A 16,125-nucleotide genomic window follows, 5' to 3' on the forward strand; every position below is an offset into this window, starting at 1 on the left:
TGAGGGTGCTCAAAGAAGGAGGACCTGAGTGTCCTCATTGGTTGATCGAGGCCCTCCCTCCTCTATTTTAAAAGCCTTCTCCTTCACCTGAGATAGAAAGAGCTGCAGCTTCTCGCGCGTACATTTGTCTATCATCTGTCTCGGAAAAAAATATTCAAATAGAAAATTAAGCAACAATTAGGGGATCCTCTTTAAGGGAATTTTGGATCAAGTGAGTATGTCGGCTTTGCTTTAAGAATGTGGTTCATACTGTGCATATGTATTAATTTACCAGCCTTAACATGCTGATTTAAAGGAAAAGCTGTTTAAAAAGAAAGGTAATTTTATCCAAACTATTTTCTTCAGAGCAAAAGTTTCACTTTAGTAGTTGCCGCACATTGGTTTATTTGTTACTGTAAGAGTTAGAGTTTCTGCAGAGTGCATTGGAAGCCATTTTTCTCTCAGGTGGTAGCTGATGCAAGAGTTTGTTTGGGTGGAGGATGTAGGTGAGAGGAGAGTTTTCACAGGGAAGACAAACTCATTTTGGGAAGAAATTATCAAATATTTCTTCTAACGGCATGCTTCAAAGTGTTCTATTATTTTTAAAGTATGCAGAAGATCTTAAGTTTGAGATTGTCTTCAGCTTCTCTGTTTGCGAAGAATATTTGAACTCATTCAACATAAACTTGAATATTTGTAACTTGTGTAATCATTAAAAGGCTGCAGGATGTGTGCTAGCCTGCACTTAGCATTAAAATAAACACAAGTGTGAAGCCATCCCAGGACACCCAGAGGACACAAAGGATCTGAACTCTTGGGTCGCTTTCAGAAGATATTCTGCATACAGTATTACCATGATATCACCAGTCCCTGCAGCATCATTGTTGCGTTGGTTTCTAGCCGTTTCATTAGCATTTTGTGTGCAGTATGCAAACATCCTCAGCTGTTTTCTTCTACGGCTGTGTGGCGAGTGCCAATATGTGTCTTGTTTGGAAGGATCTATTGAAATTAATGCAGGAAAACTGGTTCCAGCATGAAGTGGTCACTCAAGATGAATTTACACACATGCTCAGTGGGAGTTTTGATATGTGCTGCTGTACTGTTATGGTTGTAACAACACCAGCTTTAAACCGAAGTTAACCAAGTCAGACAGGTTAATCCTCTTGGCAATGAAAAGCGTTCTCCGCCACACAGCAGAGAGCGACAGAGAGATTAGGAGCACTGGCCTGTGTGATGTGGTTTTTATGGTAATGTAGCCGCTTAATCTCTGTTGGCTCAAAATATTATTAAAGGCTTAAAGCAGTCTACTTCCCAAAAAGCAGCATCATAAAGGAAACAACAGTCTATCAACGACCTAGACTTCATTAAAAAAAAAAAATGTGGTCTTGTGGATCAACGTGCATCTGATAACTGTGTTGTACAATAGAAGACTGTCTGAGAATGCATGGTGGAAAGTTGACTGTAAACACATTGTGATGCAAAGTCTGTGCTGGTAAACCACTTCCTAAACTGTTGCTAGACGCGTCCCAGAAGCGGCTCTGCGCAGCGGCTCTGCGCAGCGGCTCTGCGCAGCGCTTCTCTAAAATTAGGATGAATCCTATTTTTGCCGCGGCGCAGCCGTAACGTAAGGTCGGGCAGGCAGCCCCCCCCCCCCCCCTCGTAGGAAGTGGAAAGGTGAGCATCCGGGCCAGACCCCCCTCCTTCATCACAACACCTCCACTACGATACGCACAATGGACGACGAGGTTTTCATCATGGAAGTGGGAAAACACACTATTTTATATGATGTAACCAATGCTTATAACTATTACAATTATTATTAAATGTGTCTGTAGACTACAACACAACAAAATAGGAAATATATAACAACAATAAACACAATTTAAACAGACACACAAATAAAACATTTAACTACGTAGCCTATTTACTTTCTTGTAGAAGTACAAATGTCCAGGATGCCCGAATCAATAACAAAACTGCGAGCTTGCACGCACGACGCTACGCTTCTGAAACGCTTCTGAAACGCTTCTGAAACGCTTCTGGGACGCGTCCGGTGGGTTATGGCGCTAGAGGAGGTCGGACCAAAACCGCGGCGCAGCCGTGACGCGGCGCGGCGCAGACGGACCCAGTGGAAACTGGGGGTTAACCTACTAGTACTTTCTGCCAGCTGAGTTTTAAAGCAGTGATCTGTAGGGACGGGAAATCACCTCAAAACCTTAAGAAATGCTTAAATAGATGGAGGTGAAACAATATTATTAGTTATAACCCTAGTAATTATTAAATGATTATTACATTAGTTAGGGTAGCCATATGTTAGTAATTTGATTAAAGAGAAAGTTTTGGGGACTTTAATGTTTTTCCCATTGTCCCATAAACAAAAAAATGCTTGCTTGGACCAATTGTTGATTGTCTACACATTATGTAATCATGTTCCTAAATGTAACCAAGACATTTAGTGAAACTAAGGGAGTGAAAATATTTTTACTTTAATTGGAAAGTTCTTGGCAGTTCAAGATAAAAACCAATGATCAGTTAAAAAAATATATATGTTTCATTTTGAATACTTGTATCAACTCTGTTTTCTGCTATCAGATTGCCTGTTTTGGTTCACTCTAGCTGTTGAAGTGTAATTTTCTTACAAAGCAGAAAACAACCTTAGCGGTTAGCTAGTAAACACAGCGCAGAATTAAGCTACTATAAAACATAAATATGTGGACTGCATGGTATTTCAGTGGGTTGACACTGTTTGCGCTGTAAATTATTGTAAACAAAAGAGTGACTTTTGAAACGTATCGCATTGTTGTGGTTGTGTTGCCATGGTTTGTGTTTTCTTCAGGCTGTTTGTCATTGAGTTAGCAGAACCCAATCAAAGAGCTGTTTGTGTGACTGACAAACAGTGCTGTAAATCTGGCTGTGAGTAGCATTTATAATCATACAAGCTTTGTTCACTGTCTTTGCTCTCCTCACATTACTTGGAAAAGGCTGTTTCTGTAATGGCGGTGGGGGAGGCAGGGTTAACCAGCTCCTACGTACACAAGCAGCCTGTTGTGGTGGCAGTCATGCAGCCCCTTGACCCGGTTTCAACGTTTGTTGACTTAACTTTGACAAACTTTACATACATTGTAACATCTTCCTATATTTAGAAGATATTTGCCTTTTATTGTATGTTGTATTTTGCTTACCATCATTAAAAACAAATGAAGTTGTTAATACCATAAATCAAGCGGGGGTAAAATGGAAAAGCAATAAAGCTGACAGGGCTGCTGTTGTTGATGGACTTGTATGAGGCTTCATGTCCCAGATTGCCTCTTCAAGGTAAAATAACAAACAAACCCTCAGTTCTAGGAAATGAGATTAACTGATTTTCAGCCACATTTTGCGTGAAAGTGTTCTGATTCAAGGCCAAAGGGGCCCTGTTGAGTCCGATAAGGCCAGACAATACATGCAGGCCGGTAATCAGCTGATAAAGGGCATTCCTAACGTGAGTCTCTTTCTTCTAATGTCTTCTGTAGGTCGATTCTAACCCCGTCTAGCAGAGGTTGAGGAAACCCTGAAATCCTGAAAACCGAAGTTCTCCGCCTTTTGCCCTGCTGTGCACCACTATGCCGGGAGCTGTGGATCGTATGGAGCTGAGGAAAGTCTCCACGGAGGCCGATGACGACAGCACCGACAGCCTGGACGACCGCTTCACAGAGCCCATCGATGCTGAGAAGGCCACCATTGACAGGTAAGAAACCACGATACAGACTTTTCTATTTCCTATCCAACATGAGCGGTGCAGTACCAGTCAGTCTGACGCTGCAGCTTTGTTAGTGACTGCTCTGTTTCCGTGAACAGCATAAGGGGTTAGGAGAAACACAATAAATCCAGCAAGATTCCTGCATTAAAAGCCTGATTAAGTGATTGCTTATCAAATTAAGAAGCTCCCTTGACATCAGGGCAGCAACAGAGTAATCCGTCATGGTTGTTCAAGTGAAAAACAATGTGTGTATCCGCCTTGTGATTGGGATCCGATCCAAAATGGAATAGGTTCTTCCTTAGCCCATTCCCCAGACATCAGGAACTTGTGATTTAAATCCACACACCCCTAGTTAACTGACATTGACATTTCTTACACTATGTGTGATCTAACCTTAACCCTAACCCTAGCCCTACTCCCCACAATAGTTGATTTTCACATTTTGTGTCACAACATGTAATATAATCTAGTATTTTCTTAACACATTTAAGCAAATGTACTTTATATTAGCTCCTACAATAAAAATAGTTGTGTCTTATGTGTATGCATGTGCTAATACTTATTTGTTGTATCCCTGCAGTCAGTTTATGGATGACAATGAGGACGGAGAAAGCCAGAAGTTCCTGGCAAATGGTTTGATGAAGAAGAAGAAATATGAGGAATACCATGAGGAATATGTAAGTATTTCCTTGCCTTCCTTCCAAAAATATTAAATATACACTGAAAGACACATACGTAGCACTTCTTAGTCATTGTAAGAGCAGCCATGAAGATTATAGGCAGTTATAACAGTGCTGGAACAAAATATGACAATGTAGCAAATGTAAGTCTTATTTTTGTACATAAACGTCCCAAGTATAAACGCAACTATTTGGATTATATGGACTGAAAGGGCATTGTAGGAAATGTTGGCAGTTACGTGTTGAGGGAGAATGCGTCCAATCAGTAAAACGTAATAACTGCTTGAACCGCACAGGTTTTTTCTTGAAAAACTGTTTGTAGGTCCCAAAGTATTTACAGCTGGCGTTGCATTCTTGCTTAGCGTCTTCTTGCAACAGTTACACTACTGATTCAACTTGTGTCATCAGTTATCTGCCCCTTCTCATTGTGTGATTCTTACAAAGCTACTTTCTTTTTCTCCGAGCAGCATCCCGGCCACACCTCCTTTGGGATGTCTGTCTTCAACTTGAGCAACGCCATCATGGGCAGCGGCATCCTGGGCCTGTCCTACGCCATGGCCAACACCGGCATCGTTCTCTTTACGTGAGTAAGGGGGGGGGAAACAACAGCATTCTTGCATTACAGAGACCAGTTTTTACATAGAGATATTTATTTGAATGACTCAATTTTCTATATGTTGGCATTTAAAAACCTTGAAAATCTCAGGTGGTACTCAATGTCGTTCATTACAACACAAATTTGGTAATACCGTCTCTTTAAAATCCAAAAATAAAGCCTTTAAAATAACCGTGTGGTTAATTAAGGCTACATCCACACTGATACATTTGAAAAGCACATCAGTGCAAATTAGCATTTTAGCCCTATTTCAAAAGTAATCACTGTCCATGCTAACTCTGGATTTATGGGGTTACCTTACCTTAAAATCCAAGAATAAGTTGAGAAATTTTAATGCAATGTAAAACAAGGAATTAAGATGTCACATATCATCATTTATTACCTTCCGGAACTAGTTTACAATTAGTGAAATAATCAAATCCTTTTACTCTAATCCCTACTGCTGTTAGGTCACCAGTGCTATGAGAATACATGGCAATGTTTGACCTGCCAGTGAGACAGAGTGAACTCTTGGGAAAATATAAATTATCGTCACATTACCCCCCTGTATATATAGAGCAAACACTTCTGAATTCCCGCCCCCTCTGCCTTCAACTCTGTCTGTCCCGCGCGTGTGCATTATCAGCATTCATGGGTGCCATTCAAAATCGGACACCCCGCTATCACCCTACACCCTGCACCCACCCCTTTTCCACTGGCCATGCCCCTTCTGCGTGGCCACCTCATGAACTGGAGCTCAACAGAGCAAAGATATATTTGATATAATAATAGCCTCCATCTTGCTATTACTGTTATAATATGAGAACAATTGGATTCCATTGGTAGCTGTGCGGGATTGTTTCAGAATAAGAACATTTCAAATAACTCCAGAGCTTTTAACAGCTACATTTAGTGAAAAAAGGTGTCTGTAATCACCTGCAACATACTTTTATGTAACCAAACATTTAGTATTAATGGATTTTTGTTGGTGTGAAGTCTTAAAAAACGCCATTTCCCTACGCTCAAAATACTGTCTGGGAGGCACACACTGAGGAGTGATATTCATTAAATAAAGTTGATATAATAACAGAAAATACCTTTATTTGGATGAATCATTTTAATCAAATTCAGGATATTGTTCCCATTGTATCACTAAATGTGACAACAGACATTCAAGGCTAGATTGGAAAACTTCAATAAATGTTGCAAGTCTTCAAATGATCGGGTTTTAGAATACCAAAGGTCACTACATACACCGGTTAGTTGTCGTCATGCCCAAACTGTCCTCTAAATGCTGACCTTCGCTCTCCCTCTCTCTCCAGGATCCTCCTCGCCGCAGTGGCCACCCTCTCCTTGTATTCTGTGCATCTGCTCCTTATGACAGCAAAAGAAGGAGGTTGGTATTCACTTCAGATTCAGATCCTCTCATTGGGATTGATAACCACAAAATCAATAAAAACTATGTATTTTACTGAACTGCTCACATCATTTAGGGAACAAAGTGCTACGTAAGACAAAAAGGAATGTAAATCTGCCCCTAAACAACATTAGCACAACTAACTTTCTGTCCCGATATACCCTCCTTGTGGTCATTGATGTGCATTGGATGGAATACACTTTTACATTTGTTCAATATAATACACCCGATGTTTCCTGACATTCACTCCCATAAGCTAGTTTTTTTGGGAATGTTTCCATGGCTAATATGTGTGTGTGTGTTCCTATGGCAGGATCCCTAATCTATGAGAAGCTTGGAGAGAGAGCATTTGGCTGGCCGGGGAAGATAGCAGCATTTGGATCCATAATTATGCAGAATATTGGAGGTAGGTGGTGAATTTATGTGTATGTACTGTATATCAGCTTGATTTGATAAAAAAGTTTCACATCTTCAACGTTTTCGTGTCCTGCAGCCATGTCCAGCTACCTCTTCATCGTGAAGTACGAGCTGCCTGAAGTCATCCGAGCCTTCTTGGGTTTGGAGGAAATCACTGGGTGAGTGTGTGAAAATAAATGTTGTACAAGAACAGTATATCAATGTCCATATGCAAATTAATTGAGTAGTTGTCAACTGTTGAATCCACCACAACAATTCTTAATCTACTGTATATTAAATCAAGACATTTAAAGACGTAAAGTTGGACTTCCATGAATATTTTACATTTTTCTTTGTCATTTTGTAGAATCAGCAATTAATGAATTGATGGGATCAGGAAATAAATACTTGCTGTGCAGGGATTGACCTTATTCTAACCTATGTTTGCAGTGAATGGTATTTGAACGGGAACTACCTGGTCGTGTTCGTGTCCATCGGAATCATTCTGCCTTTGTCTCTTCTGAAAAATCTTGGTAAGGCCTCACATCACATCAGCCTTCAATTTGTACATTTCAGTATCTGCTCTGTTCTGATACTATATACCGGTGGTTCTCAAACTTATTTCAATAATGTACCCCCTTTGAAAAAAAAATGCAGCCAAGTACCCCCTGATCAGCGCAGAAACAATTTGTTAGGGACAAAATGCCTATATAAAGAGGTACAGTACAGCGCTGCACCATCAGTGTCTGATTTATTAAAACAACAACCTTGTAACTGAGAAACACTTAAATGCTACATTTCAAATGTTTACAATCCATCACTAAATTCATGGCAAACCATTTTTAACATCATGCAATAACACTGAGACGACATTAGTTTCATTGAACTGATCTTTTTAATAAATTGTACTTACAATGTAGTGAGAAACATGGGCTTGTGCTTCACTGAGGATCTTTGTCATTCTGACAGGGAGGCAAACTGCAGTTATTGCACTTCGCGTTTTGAAATATGTGTAACTGTTAATATAAAAGCCACAGTCATATTTCGTCATATCATCAACTAGAACCAGCTAGATCTGATAGATTTGGACATAAACGCGAGTGAAGTCTAACCGGACGCGAGTGAGAGATCAGAGATCAGATCAGCTGCTGCTGACGGAGAACACGCAGCTCTTCCGGATCAAAGCTCCCCCGCTCTGACGGACCGTTGATCGGAGCAAAATACACTAAGAGTTAGACCTAACACACTTAGCTAGTTAATCTACTCTGGAACTAGCTAAACTAGTTATAAATATATTTATTCTTTACTGTCGGGTCACTTATTACAGGTTCAGTGAGCTGCACGAGCCTGACAGGCTGTCAGGAGAGGGAGAGGAAAAGAGAGCACCCCTTTTATTTTTCCCATTTTATTGTCCAGAATTACTGTAAACTTATGAATAAAGTAGTTAATCTACTATTAGTAGTTTGTTTAAATGCATTAATTATGTTTCTTTTTTCATTAACATAAAATAAATCTCACGTACCCCCTGCAGTACTCCAACGTACCCCTAGGGGTCCGCGTACCACCATTTGAGAACCACTGCTATATATTTCACTTCCTGCAGTCTGAAGCTATTTTATTTCCCATGTTCTTGCAGCTGTCTGCAACCACCTATGTGTGGTGTAACCCCAGTGAGCCCTTAGTCAGCTGTGGTAGTTAGGAGTTAATGTAACCAAACACTGCTTTGGGCATGCTGTCAGCTCCACCCCCACACGTAATTTATGCAGATCTGCCTCAGATGGTTCAGCTCCAGGAAGGCTTTTAGAACATATTATGCTATTAAAATGTTACACATGTAAATAGGATCAAAGCCAAATGTGTCTATGTAGACATTAGGATGCTGGCATTTGCAGGCTTTGGATTGAGGGATATTAAGTTTCCAACCACACCAGACAGCTTCATTCACTCTGCTGCTCAAATCTGAACTGCTTCCCATATCAGACTTTTGATATTTTAAGATAGAGGTCACAACCCAGAGGTGTGACAGACTTAGACACCAAGATGTGGTGAAGATGAGGAAAAGCAAACAGTGTCATCCCATCAGTATCCATTTCTGTTATTTTTCTTTACCAATAACTTTCTCCTTTTAGGCTACCTGGGCTACACCAGCGGCTTTTCACTTTGCTGCATGGTCTTCTTCCTGGCTGTGGTAAGTCAAAACTCAGCAAAACCATCATCAAAATGTGGGATCAGGCTTATAGATACTGCTCTAAATGCACCAGGCATCTGTGAACATCCGCTCATAAACATATATTTAAGCTGCAATAACTGTCAAGGGTAAGTGGAACTGGGTTGAGCTATATGCAGGACGCAGTAGCAATTAACAGAAAATACCTTTATTCACGGCTAAACAAGAACAGAACCGAACAAAACACCCAGTTCACCACAAACAACGACAAATGGATCTGACCAAGAGTAACAGAAAAGCAGGACTTACAGTGAGGAACAGGTAGAACTAGTTGTGCCAGGACAGACAAACAGGAAGTAAGAACAGATACAATACAGATAAGAGAGAACTTCAAAATAAAACAGGAAACATCAATGTTGTGTGTACAACTTGACATGTTGTTCTTCTCCAGGTGATCTACAAGAAGACTCAGGTGCCCTGTCCTCTTCCCTACTATTCCCACTACTCCAACCTCAGCAGTAATGCCTCAGACAGGCTGTACCCTCTGAACCACTCGGCACACATGGATTTTTCCCGAGCAGACGTTTCCTCGGCGGTTCAAGGCAACAACGACGCTCATCACTCCTCCGCCGTTCATGTTGAGCCTCGTGCCGAGGATGAGGAAATGTGCACCCCCAAATACTTTGTCTTCAACTCACAGGTACGATGGGTTAGCTTGTAGTGATGGTACATTTGGTTTTCAGTATAGTAAAAATTAAAGCAGTGCAAATAATCATAATGGAATCTGAATGAACTATATCCTTTATGAATATCTAAACTTAAAAAAATGTTGCATGGTAAAAAACTAACTGGCTAATTTAACTGAATTAAATTAAATGTAACCCCAGAACAAACTCCAAGTTCATTGATGACTATCCATTAAGGGAATTCTTCACAATCTTACTCCAAAGTCAAATTAAACCTAAAACTCAAATATATAATAAAACCTAATGGAAATGACTGCTAACTGACTCCAAACATTTTCCAACTTGTATAAACAGAAGCTCTTTGACGTCTTATTGGCAATTGTTTGAAAGGGTGTGACTTCCATAATGCAGCCGCTGTGGATTTAGTGGAGTTGTGTAATTGACTTAGGCATAATGGGTCATATACCATTTGAATCAGTGACTTCAAAGTTTCCCATTTCTGAAACAGGAAATAAAGACACCATGGACACAATATACACACATGTTAAACAAAACAATGCTGACGTTTGGACCTACTTACAGTAATCTGTGTTAAGACCTACTAATCAAACAGAATGCATATCAGTCAGGGCATGTTTCTCAAAGGTGTGGTTTTAAGGGTGTGTGTAAGGCTGTGTCCACATGATCATATATCAAGATAAGAATATGACACATAGCATTCTGTTCACTTGATTTATTGACGTGGTGATTTTCACATTGTCTAGAAAAGGAACAGTATGCAGTTGGTCTGTTACATGGAATAATAAAATGTATGTCTCACGAAAGTTGTTCATGGGACTGTAACTGTAGCATCATCAAACTGGTACTGTGGGATAAAAAAAAAAATGACTGCCAGGGAAAATAAATGCAGCTCCAACCAAAGACAACAAACTGTAAGCCATTATGTCCCAACATATTTTCCTCTACACTTTGGTCCTTTTTCCCTGAGTCTCTAGAAACAGTTCTCTACAACAGTCAAATAATATTCACGTCCTCAGCTTAGAATAAGTGTGTATTTTTGTTAGCCACATGGTTGTCCTACTGACTTAATTTATATTTTTGTGTGTTTGATTTCTTGATTTCTAGACTGCATACACTGTGCCCATCCTGGCCTTCGCCTTTGTCTGCCATCCTGAAGTCCTGCCCATCTACAGCGAGTTGAAAGAGTAAGTACATGTGATCACTTTAAATCAAGCAGTGAAGCACCATGATCACCCACTCATGGGGCTTTCACACCAACGCGGTTCCAGGGCCAGTTCGGAGCTAGAGCCTGAAAAGCACCTTTTTTTTCCTGTTCACACCGTAGCAGAGCCGGCTCTAAGCTCCGAAACCCGGTGCTTAAAAAAATTATCGGTCTAGAAGCAAAAACCGCATACGTTGGAGGCGGGGTCAGGGGCAGGATCAGCCTGAGCAATAACAGTTTATGGTGAGTACGGCAAATGAAAGTTGTTACAAGCAGTTGCGCTGATTAAAGTGACTAGAACGCAACCACACACTTATTTAAAAAAAAAAAACACTTTATAAAGTCAGGCAACACTAACCAGGCTTAGTGTGATTCTGTTTATTTGTGCCTTACTTTGACCATCCGTTCGCTGTCATTGATAATTGTGGAGAGCAGGCAGACGTTTTGTTTTGTATTATAGCAGCTAACGGATGGAATCAATACATGGGCTGCACAGGTTGTCATGACTCATGGCCGACTATCACAAGTAGAATCATAATGGAAAATACGCCGGTAAAATGTGCCAGCTTATGCCACAATAGGATAGCAACAAGTAGTCAAGATAGTCAGTTTAGCTTTGGTTGCTATGCTAACTTCACCCATTTCATACCAGAGAAACGTTCATAACAGCGTTGTGATGCCAAACAGCGGGCAGCGGTCGGTAAATGCCGCTGAACACATTAATAAACAATGAACCACGGCACTCTGGAGAAAAGTACAAGGGTTGAGAAGTAGTTATTTAATTTAATCTTGCTTCCTATGATTAAAAGCAACACGATCATCGACCCGATGCCGTTTGGTGACAAAATCAGCGACGTAAACGGTGACGTCATGACGCAGCAGCGGCAGCACCAGTCGGGCTCTCGGCGGTGTGAACAAAACGGGGGCTGAAAAGAAAAACCGGTTCCGAAGCAGAAAAGCTCTAGCACGGAGCTAAAACGGGAACCGTGTTGGTGTGAAAGGGGCATCAAACAAACCTACGGGTCTGTTAGCTCAACCTGTTTTCACTATCCAGCCCTGCAGATGGTTGCATCTTGTTGAAGTTCAAGATGTTTAGTCCAAGGCGTTAACCCGAGCCTTTAAAATGTGACCTCTATTAAAGTTAATGTTTGTTGTTTCAACAGTCGCAGCAGGAAGAAGATGCAGATGGTCTCCAACCTGTCCATCTTGACTATGCTCATCATGTACATGCTGTCTGCGCTGTTTGGATACCTCACCTTTTACAGTAAGAGATAGTGAATTGATAACAACTAACCCTAACCCTATCAATCTTGTATAATTGACTAGTAATCTAACACTTCGACATTACTAGTCACCTTAACCCTCATCCAACATTTTACTTTTTCATGGCTTCTGTCACCCTAACCTCCTGTGTCTCCTCCCAACAGACAGGGTGGAGGCAGAGTTGCTCCACACCTTCACCAAGGTGTATAAATTCGACACCATGTTGCTGATGGTGCGTGTGGCTGTTCTGACTGCTGTCACTCTGACCGTGCCCATCGTGTTGTTCCCAGTAAGTACATCCCACAGAAACACTTATCTTGTCCCAACATGTTTGAGTGTTTTCCAAAGAGTATGAGAACATTAATATGGGTTGGAAAGGGGTACATGTTATTGGTTCATTACTAGAGCTTCTATACTTTGGTTTAGTACAGCGTCATTTTCCCCTCGAGGCCTCATTAAATTGAGCTTATTTAAGAACTAAAACAATTTGATTCATATCTGAGCGCACACAAACATACTCCACCCCTGTAATTGGAATTATCTTGCCAGTTACATTTAGTGGAACATTACTGCCACTTTGTGTCTTCCTGCTTACAACACAAACATACACACTTTGGGATCGGGGCTGTAAGGACTCTTTTTTTCACCTAACCTGGGGTCAAGGGTTTCCAGCTACAGAAACATAAGGCCCTCACTCACACACACTCCTTCCTTCCTTCACACTCCATGTACAGTATGTCCGTGGTCTAATTTTAGCTAGCCCTTGCCTGACATGACGGGAAGAAGGAGGGCTGATGGCCAGAGGAGGTTTACTGTCCTGTTTTAGCTTCCATGAAATCACACTTAAGGGTTTCATGGAAAGAAGTATCTGCAACTACAGGAGGCAGCCAGGAGAGGGCAGCACAGGTGTGGCTATGTGGTGACGGGGAAGTGCTGACAGAGAATGATGCAGCAGTAAATGCTCAAAAAGACACACGTTTATGTATGGTTACAAAATATAAACAGCAGCCACACATATCTGTGCTACAATATAACCACTAACCACGTTCTACATATTCTGTTACATTTAGCTGATGATTTTGTTCACCCTCGTCCCGTTATCACCCTCTGACTGACACACACACACACACACACACACACACACACACACACACACACACACACACACACACACACACACACACACCCCCTCGTACACACACATCAGACGCTCCTTTTTTTCTGCAATGGGGGAATGTGAGAGAGGATCCCCCTCTCTCTGCAGTGGAAGTTTACAGGCTCATGCTGGACAGTGGAAAAACCCTCACCCTGACTGCTACCTTCAGGGAAATAAATGGAGGCGGAGCCATTGACATTGGGAGGGTGGGGGGTGGTTTGATCTGGCTGGAGGGAGGGGAAGAGACATAGCAAGCCTCCGAATGTATCAGCTAAAGGTTAGAATTAAAATCAGAGTCAGATAGTGAGGGACTATGTTATAATGTCTGACGGTGGCTATAGACCTAAATCCCTTCTAGTTTTATTAGGAACTACAAGCACATGGATAATTGTGCGATAAGGGTGCAATGTGTAGTTCAGAACCATCTGCATGGGTTAGGTGTGTCCTCTGAAAGCATGCTGTGGTCAGTTGTAGCTCAGAGAAAAGTCAGAAACATCACACTACAGCTCCTTAAGAAAGCCACAGAATGTGCTCGCGGGCAATACATCGTCTGTGAAGCCGAATGTCAAAAGAGTAACATAACTGGTTTTGGCTTGTGTTTACCTGGCTAGATTCCTGTGTCATAAGGCAGTTTTTCTTTTAAGTTGCAAAGAGAGTGGCTGACCTTAGCTAATGCTTAAGTTGATTTGTGCATGAATGGAAATCTTCATTTGTGTTAGGAATGTTTAATCAACTGGCCATAAATATGTTTGCAGTAAATGTAACATTGTTTAAAAGATTAACAGACTTGGATGTAAGGTCTGAAGCTCTGCCAAGTATCCGTTTGACATTTGAGGGTTTCACTTTGAATCCCTCTGACCTTCATCGTGTTGGGAAATGAAATGCTGTAGACCTTCAGCTACAGATTAGCATTAGCTGTGTCTGCCACCGTCCTTGGCTCCAGCGGGAAACTTCTGAAGAGTGGGAATGTGTGTGTGGGAGTTTAGAGACTTGTTGAGGCGTGAAAGCGCGTGTGTGTGTGTGTGTGTGTGTGTGTGTGTGTGTGTGTGTGTGTGTGTGTGTGTGTGTGTGTGTGTGTGTGTGTGTGTGTGTGTGTGTGTGTGTGTGTGTGTGTGTGTGTGTGTGTGTGTGTGTGTGTGTGTGTGTGTGTGTGTGTGTGTGTGTGTGTGTGTGTGTGTGTGTGTGTGCAGTCAGGTGGGGATAGATGCTAACAGAGGCCAGATCACACAGGGCTTTGCCAGGATCCAACCCATAATGAAAAGGCTTTACGTGGAGTCAAACATGCCCCAGTTCTCAGGCTCCAGCTGAGACTGAAACTGTGGGAGACCCTGCACACGAGCTGATTACACCTCCACCTTCACATCCAACCATCATGTAGTGAAGTCTTATACAGACTCTGAGTATCTTTAACAATATAAACCCAACTAACTTGCATTTTTTTGCTTACTGGTGGAATCCAGATGTGTCTGGGGTCAATCAGCTGGCTTAAACTAGTCTCTCCGCATGCTCTGTGTGTGTGCATGTGACTGCAGGCATCTGAGGTAAAGAGTGGGGGGCTAAAAGTGTGTAAATATCACACAAACACCAAACCACTTGCGCCAGGTAACAGTCGGGTGCTGAGTAGTTTGGAGCCTTGGAGAGAAATGCCGCATCCAGGCTCTAGTTTCCAGACTGTGACTGAACGCAACAACTGGTGGGGGGGGGGGGGGGGGGGCACAATTATAAAGTTTCAGGGGGGAGACTAATATGTGTCTTGGCTTTAACTTGCATAAACTGTTCTGGTAGTGTACAGTAAAGTGCAGGCCCCATCCCAGTGCCTCCTGACTGTCACGATGGAGGTAACTTGGTTCAATCTGACAGAGCAGAAAATCCTGTTAATGTGATTTTTTTTTTCCTACACCATACTCCCTGGATATAAACCCAGTTCATCAGTCAGAGTTGAAAGGATTTACAGAAGGGCACGTGGAGCTCTGCCAGCAGTGGAAATAGTACACATGCTAAATAAAGAAGTTGTTTTATTCTCTACATACAAGTGTCTCCACGGGCTGTGATTAAACAGGTTGTCATGGTAACTGGTGGCCCTAGTCTGCCTTAATGTGGGACTAGTGAGTAAGAGAGATAGGAAGACAGACAGAAACAAATAATCAACTACCAGTGACAATAACTGCTTGGTGTAAAGACACACCCCCCCCCTGCAGGAGTCCCGCCCTCCTCTCACTACCGGCTGATGCAATCCTAAACCTCCATTACAATGCAGGAGATAATCCTCTGCCTTTTTGAATGGGCTCTGTAAGCACCGCCCCTGTAACCTTTCCCTCTAGCCTGTGAGCATATGGGGCCTCAGGTTTTACCTGATACTCCCGACCTTTCACCCACTGGAGGCTCGACAGGCTGCCTGTGGCTCAGCAGCACCAGGCGTCTTAACTAGGATCTCCTGCACTCTCTTTACCCCGCACATACCACACACAGAGTAGGTTGCAGGTCTCCCTTGAACAATCTCAAGGGATTCACCTGGATAAATAAAGGTTTGAAATTAAATTAAATTAAGAGTCTCAAAAGAAGCCTTGTGGCATAATTCAGTCAGCGGCCAAGTTTGGGAATCAGCCTCGGGCACAGGCCAGCAGACTAACTGTTGTTACTTATTTGTTTCTTAGACAGACAAAGACAGAACGGTGCGCCTGTAGTAGGTTGAAATGTGTTTTACTCTAACAAACCATGCAGATACAGACACTAATAAAGTTCTAAACAATGATCTGATTTCAGTTCATACTTGAAGGTGAACTTGTCTGAATCCTTATGATCAAGCTAATCTTTAATTGTCAAAT

The 16,125-nt window shown here is 41.9% G+C and overlaps 1 protein-coding gene across 1 annotated transcript in view; it reads left to right on the forward strand.

Moving 5' to 3' along the window:
• The window catches only part of slc38a4 (solute carrier family 38 member 4), a 37,886-nt gene that overhangs the window by 17,523 nt on the left and 4,238 nt on the right, over nucleotides 1–16,125 (forward strand). Inside the window, exons 2-13 of the mRNA XM_034074934.2 lie at nucleotides 3,492–3,706; nucleotides 4,299–4,395; nucleotides 4,866–4,981; nucleotides 6,316–6,389; nucleotides 6,724–6,816; nucleotides 6,904–6,985; nucleotides 7,257–7,339; nucleotides 8,936–8,994; nucleotides 9,425–9,673; nucleotides 10,785–10,864; nucleotides 12,045–12,145; nucleotides 12,309–12,433. Coding sequence (XP_033930825.1) covers nucleotides 3,582–3,706; nucleotides 4,299–4,395; nucleotides 4,866–4,981; nucleotides 6,316–6,389; nucleotides 6,724–6,816; nucleotides 6,904–6,985; nucleotides 7,257–7,339; nucleotides 8,936–8,994; nucleotides 9,425–9,673; nucleotides 10,785–10,864; nucleotides 12,045–12,145; nucleotides 12,309–12,433 — 1,284 coding nt within the window. The 5' untranslated portion in view covers nucleotides 3,492–3,581. The remainder of the gene's footprint in view (nucleotides 1–3,491; nucleotides 3,707–4,298; nucleotides 4,396–4,865; nucleotides 4,982–6,315; nucleotides 6,390–6,723; nucleotides 6,817–6,903; nucleotides 6,986–7,256; nucleotides 7,340–8,935; nucleotides 8,995–9,424; nucleotides 9,674–10,784; nucleotides 10,865–12,044; nucleotides 12,146–12,308; nucleotides 12,434–16,125) is intronic.

The sequence above is a fragment of the Pseudochaenichthys georgianus genome, chromosome 23, assembly GCF_902827115.2.
Source record: "Pseudochaenichthys georgianus chromosome 23, fPseGeo1.2, whole genome shotgun sequence".
NCBI classification, from domain to species: domain Eukaryota; kingdom Metazoa; phylum Chordata; class Actinopteri; order Perciformes; family Channichthyidae; genus Pseudochaenichthys; species Pseudochaenichthys georgianus.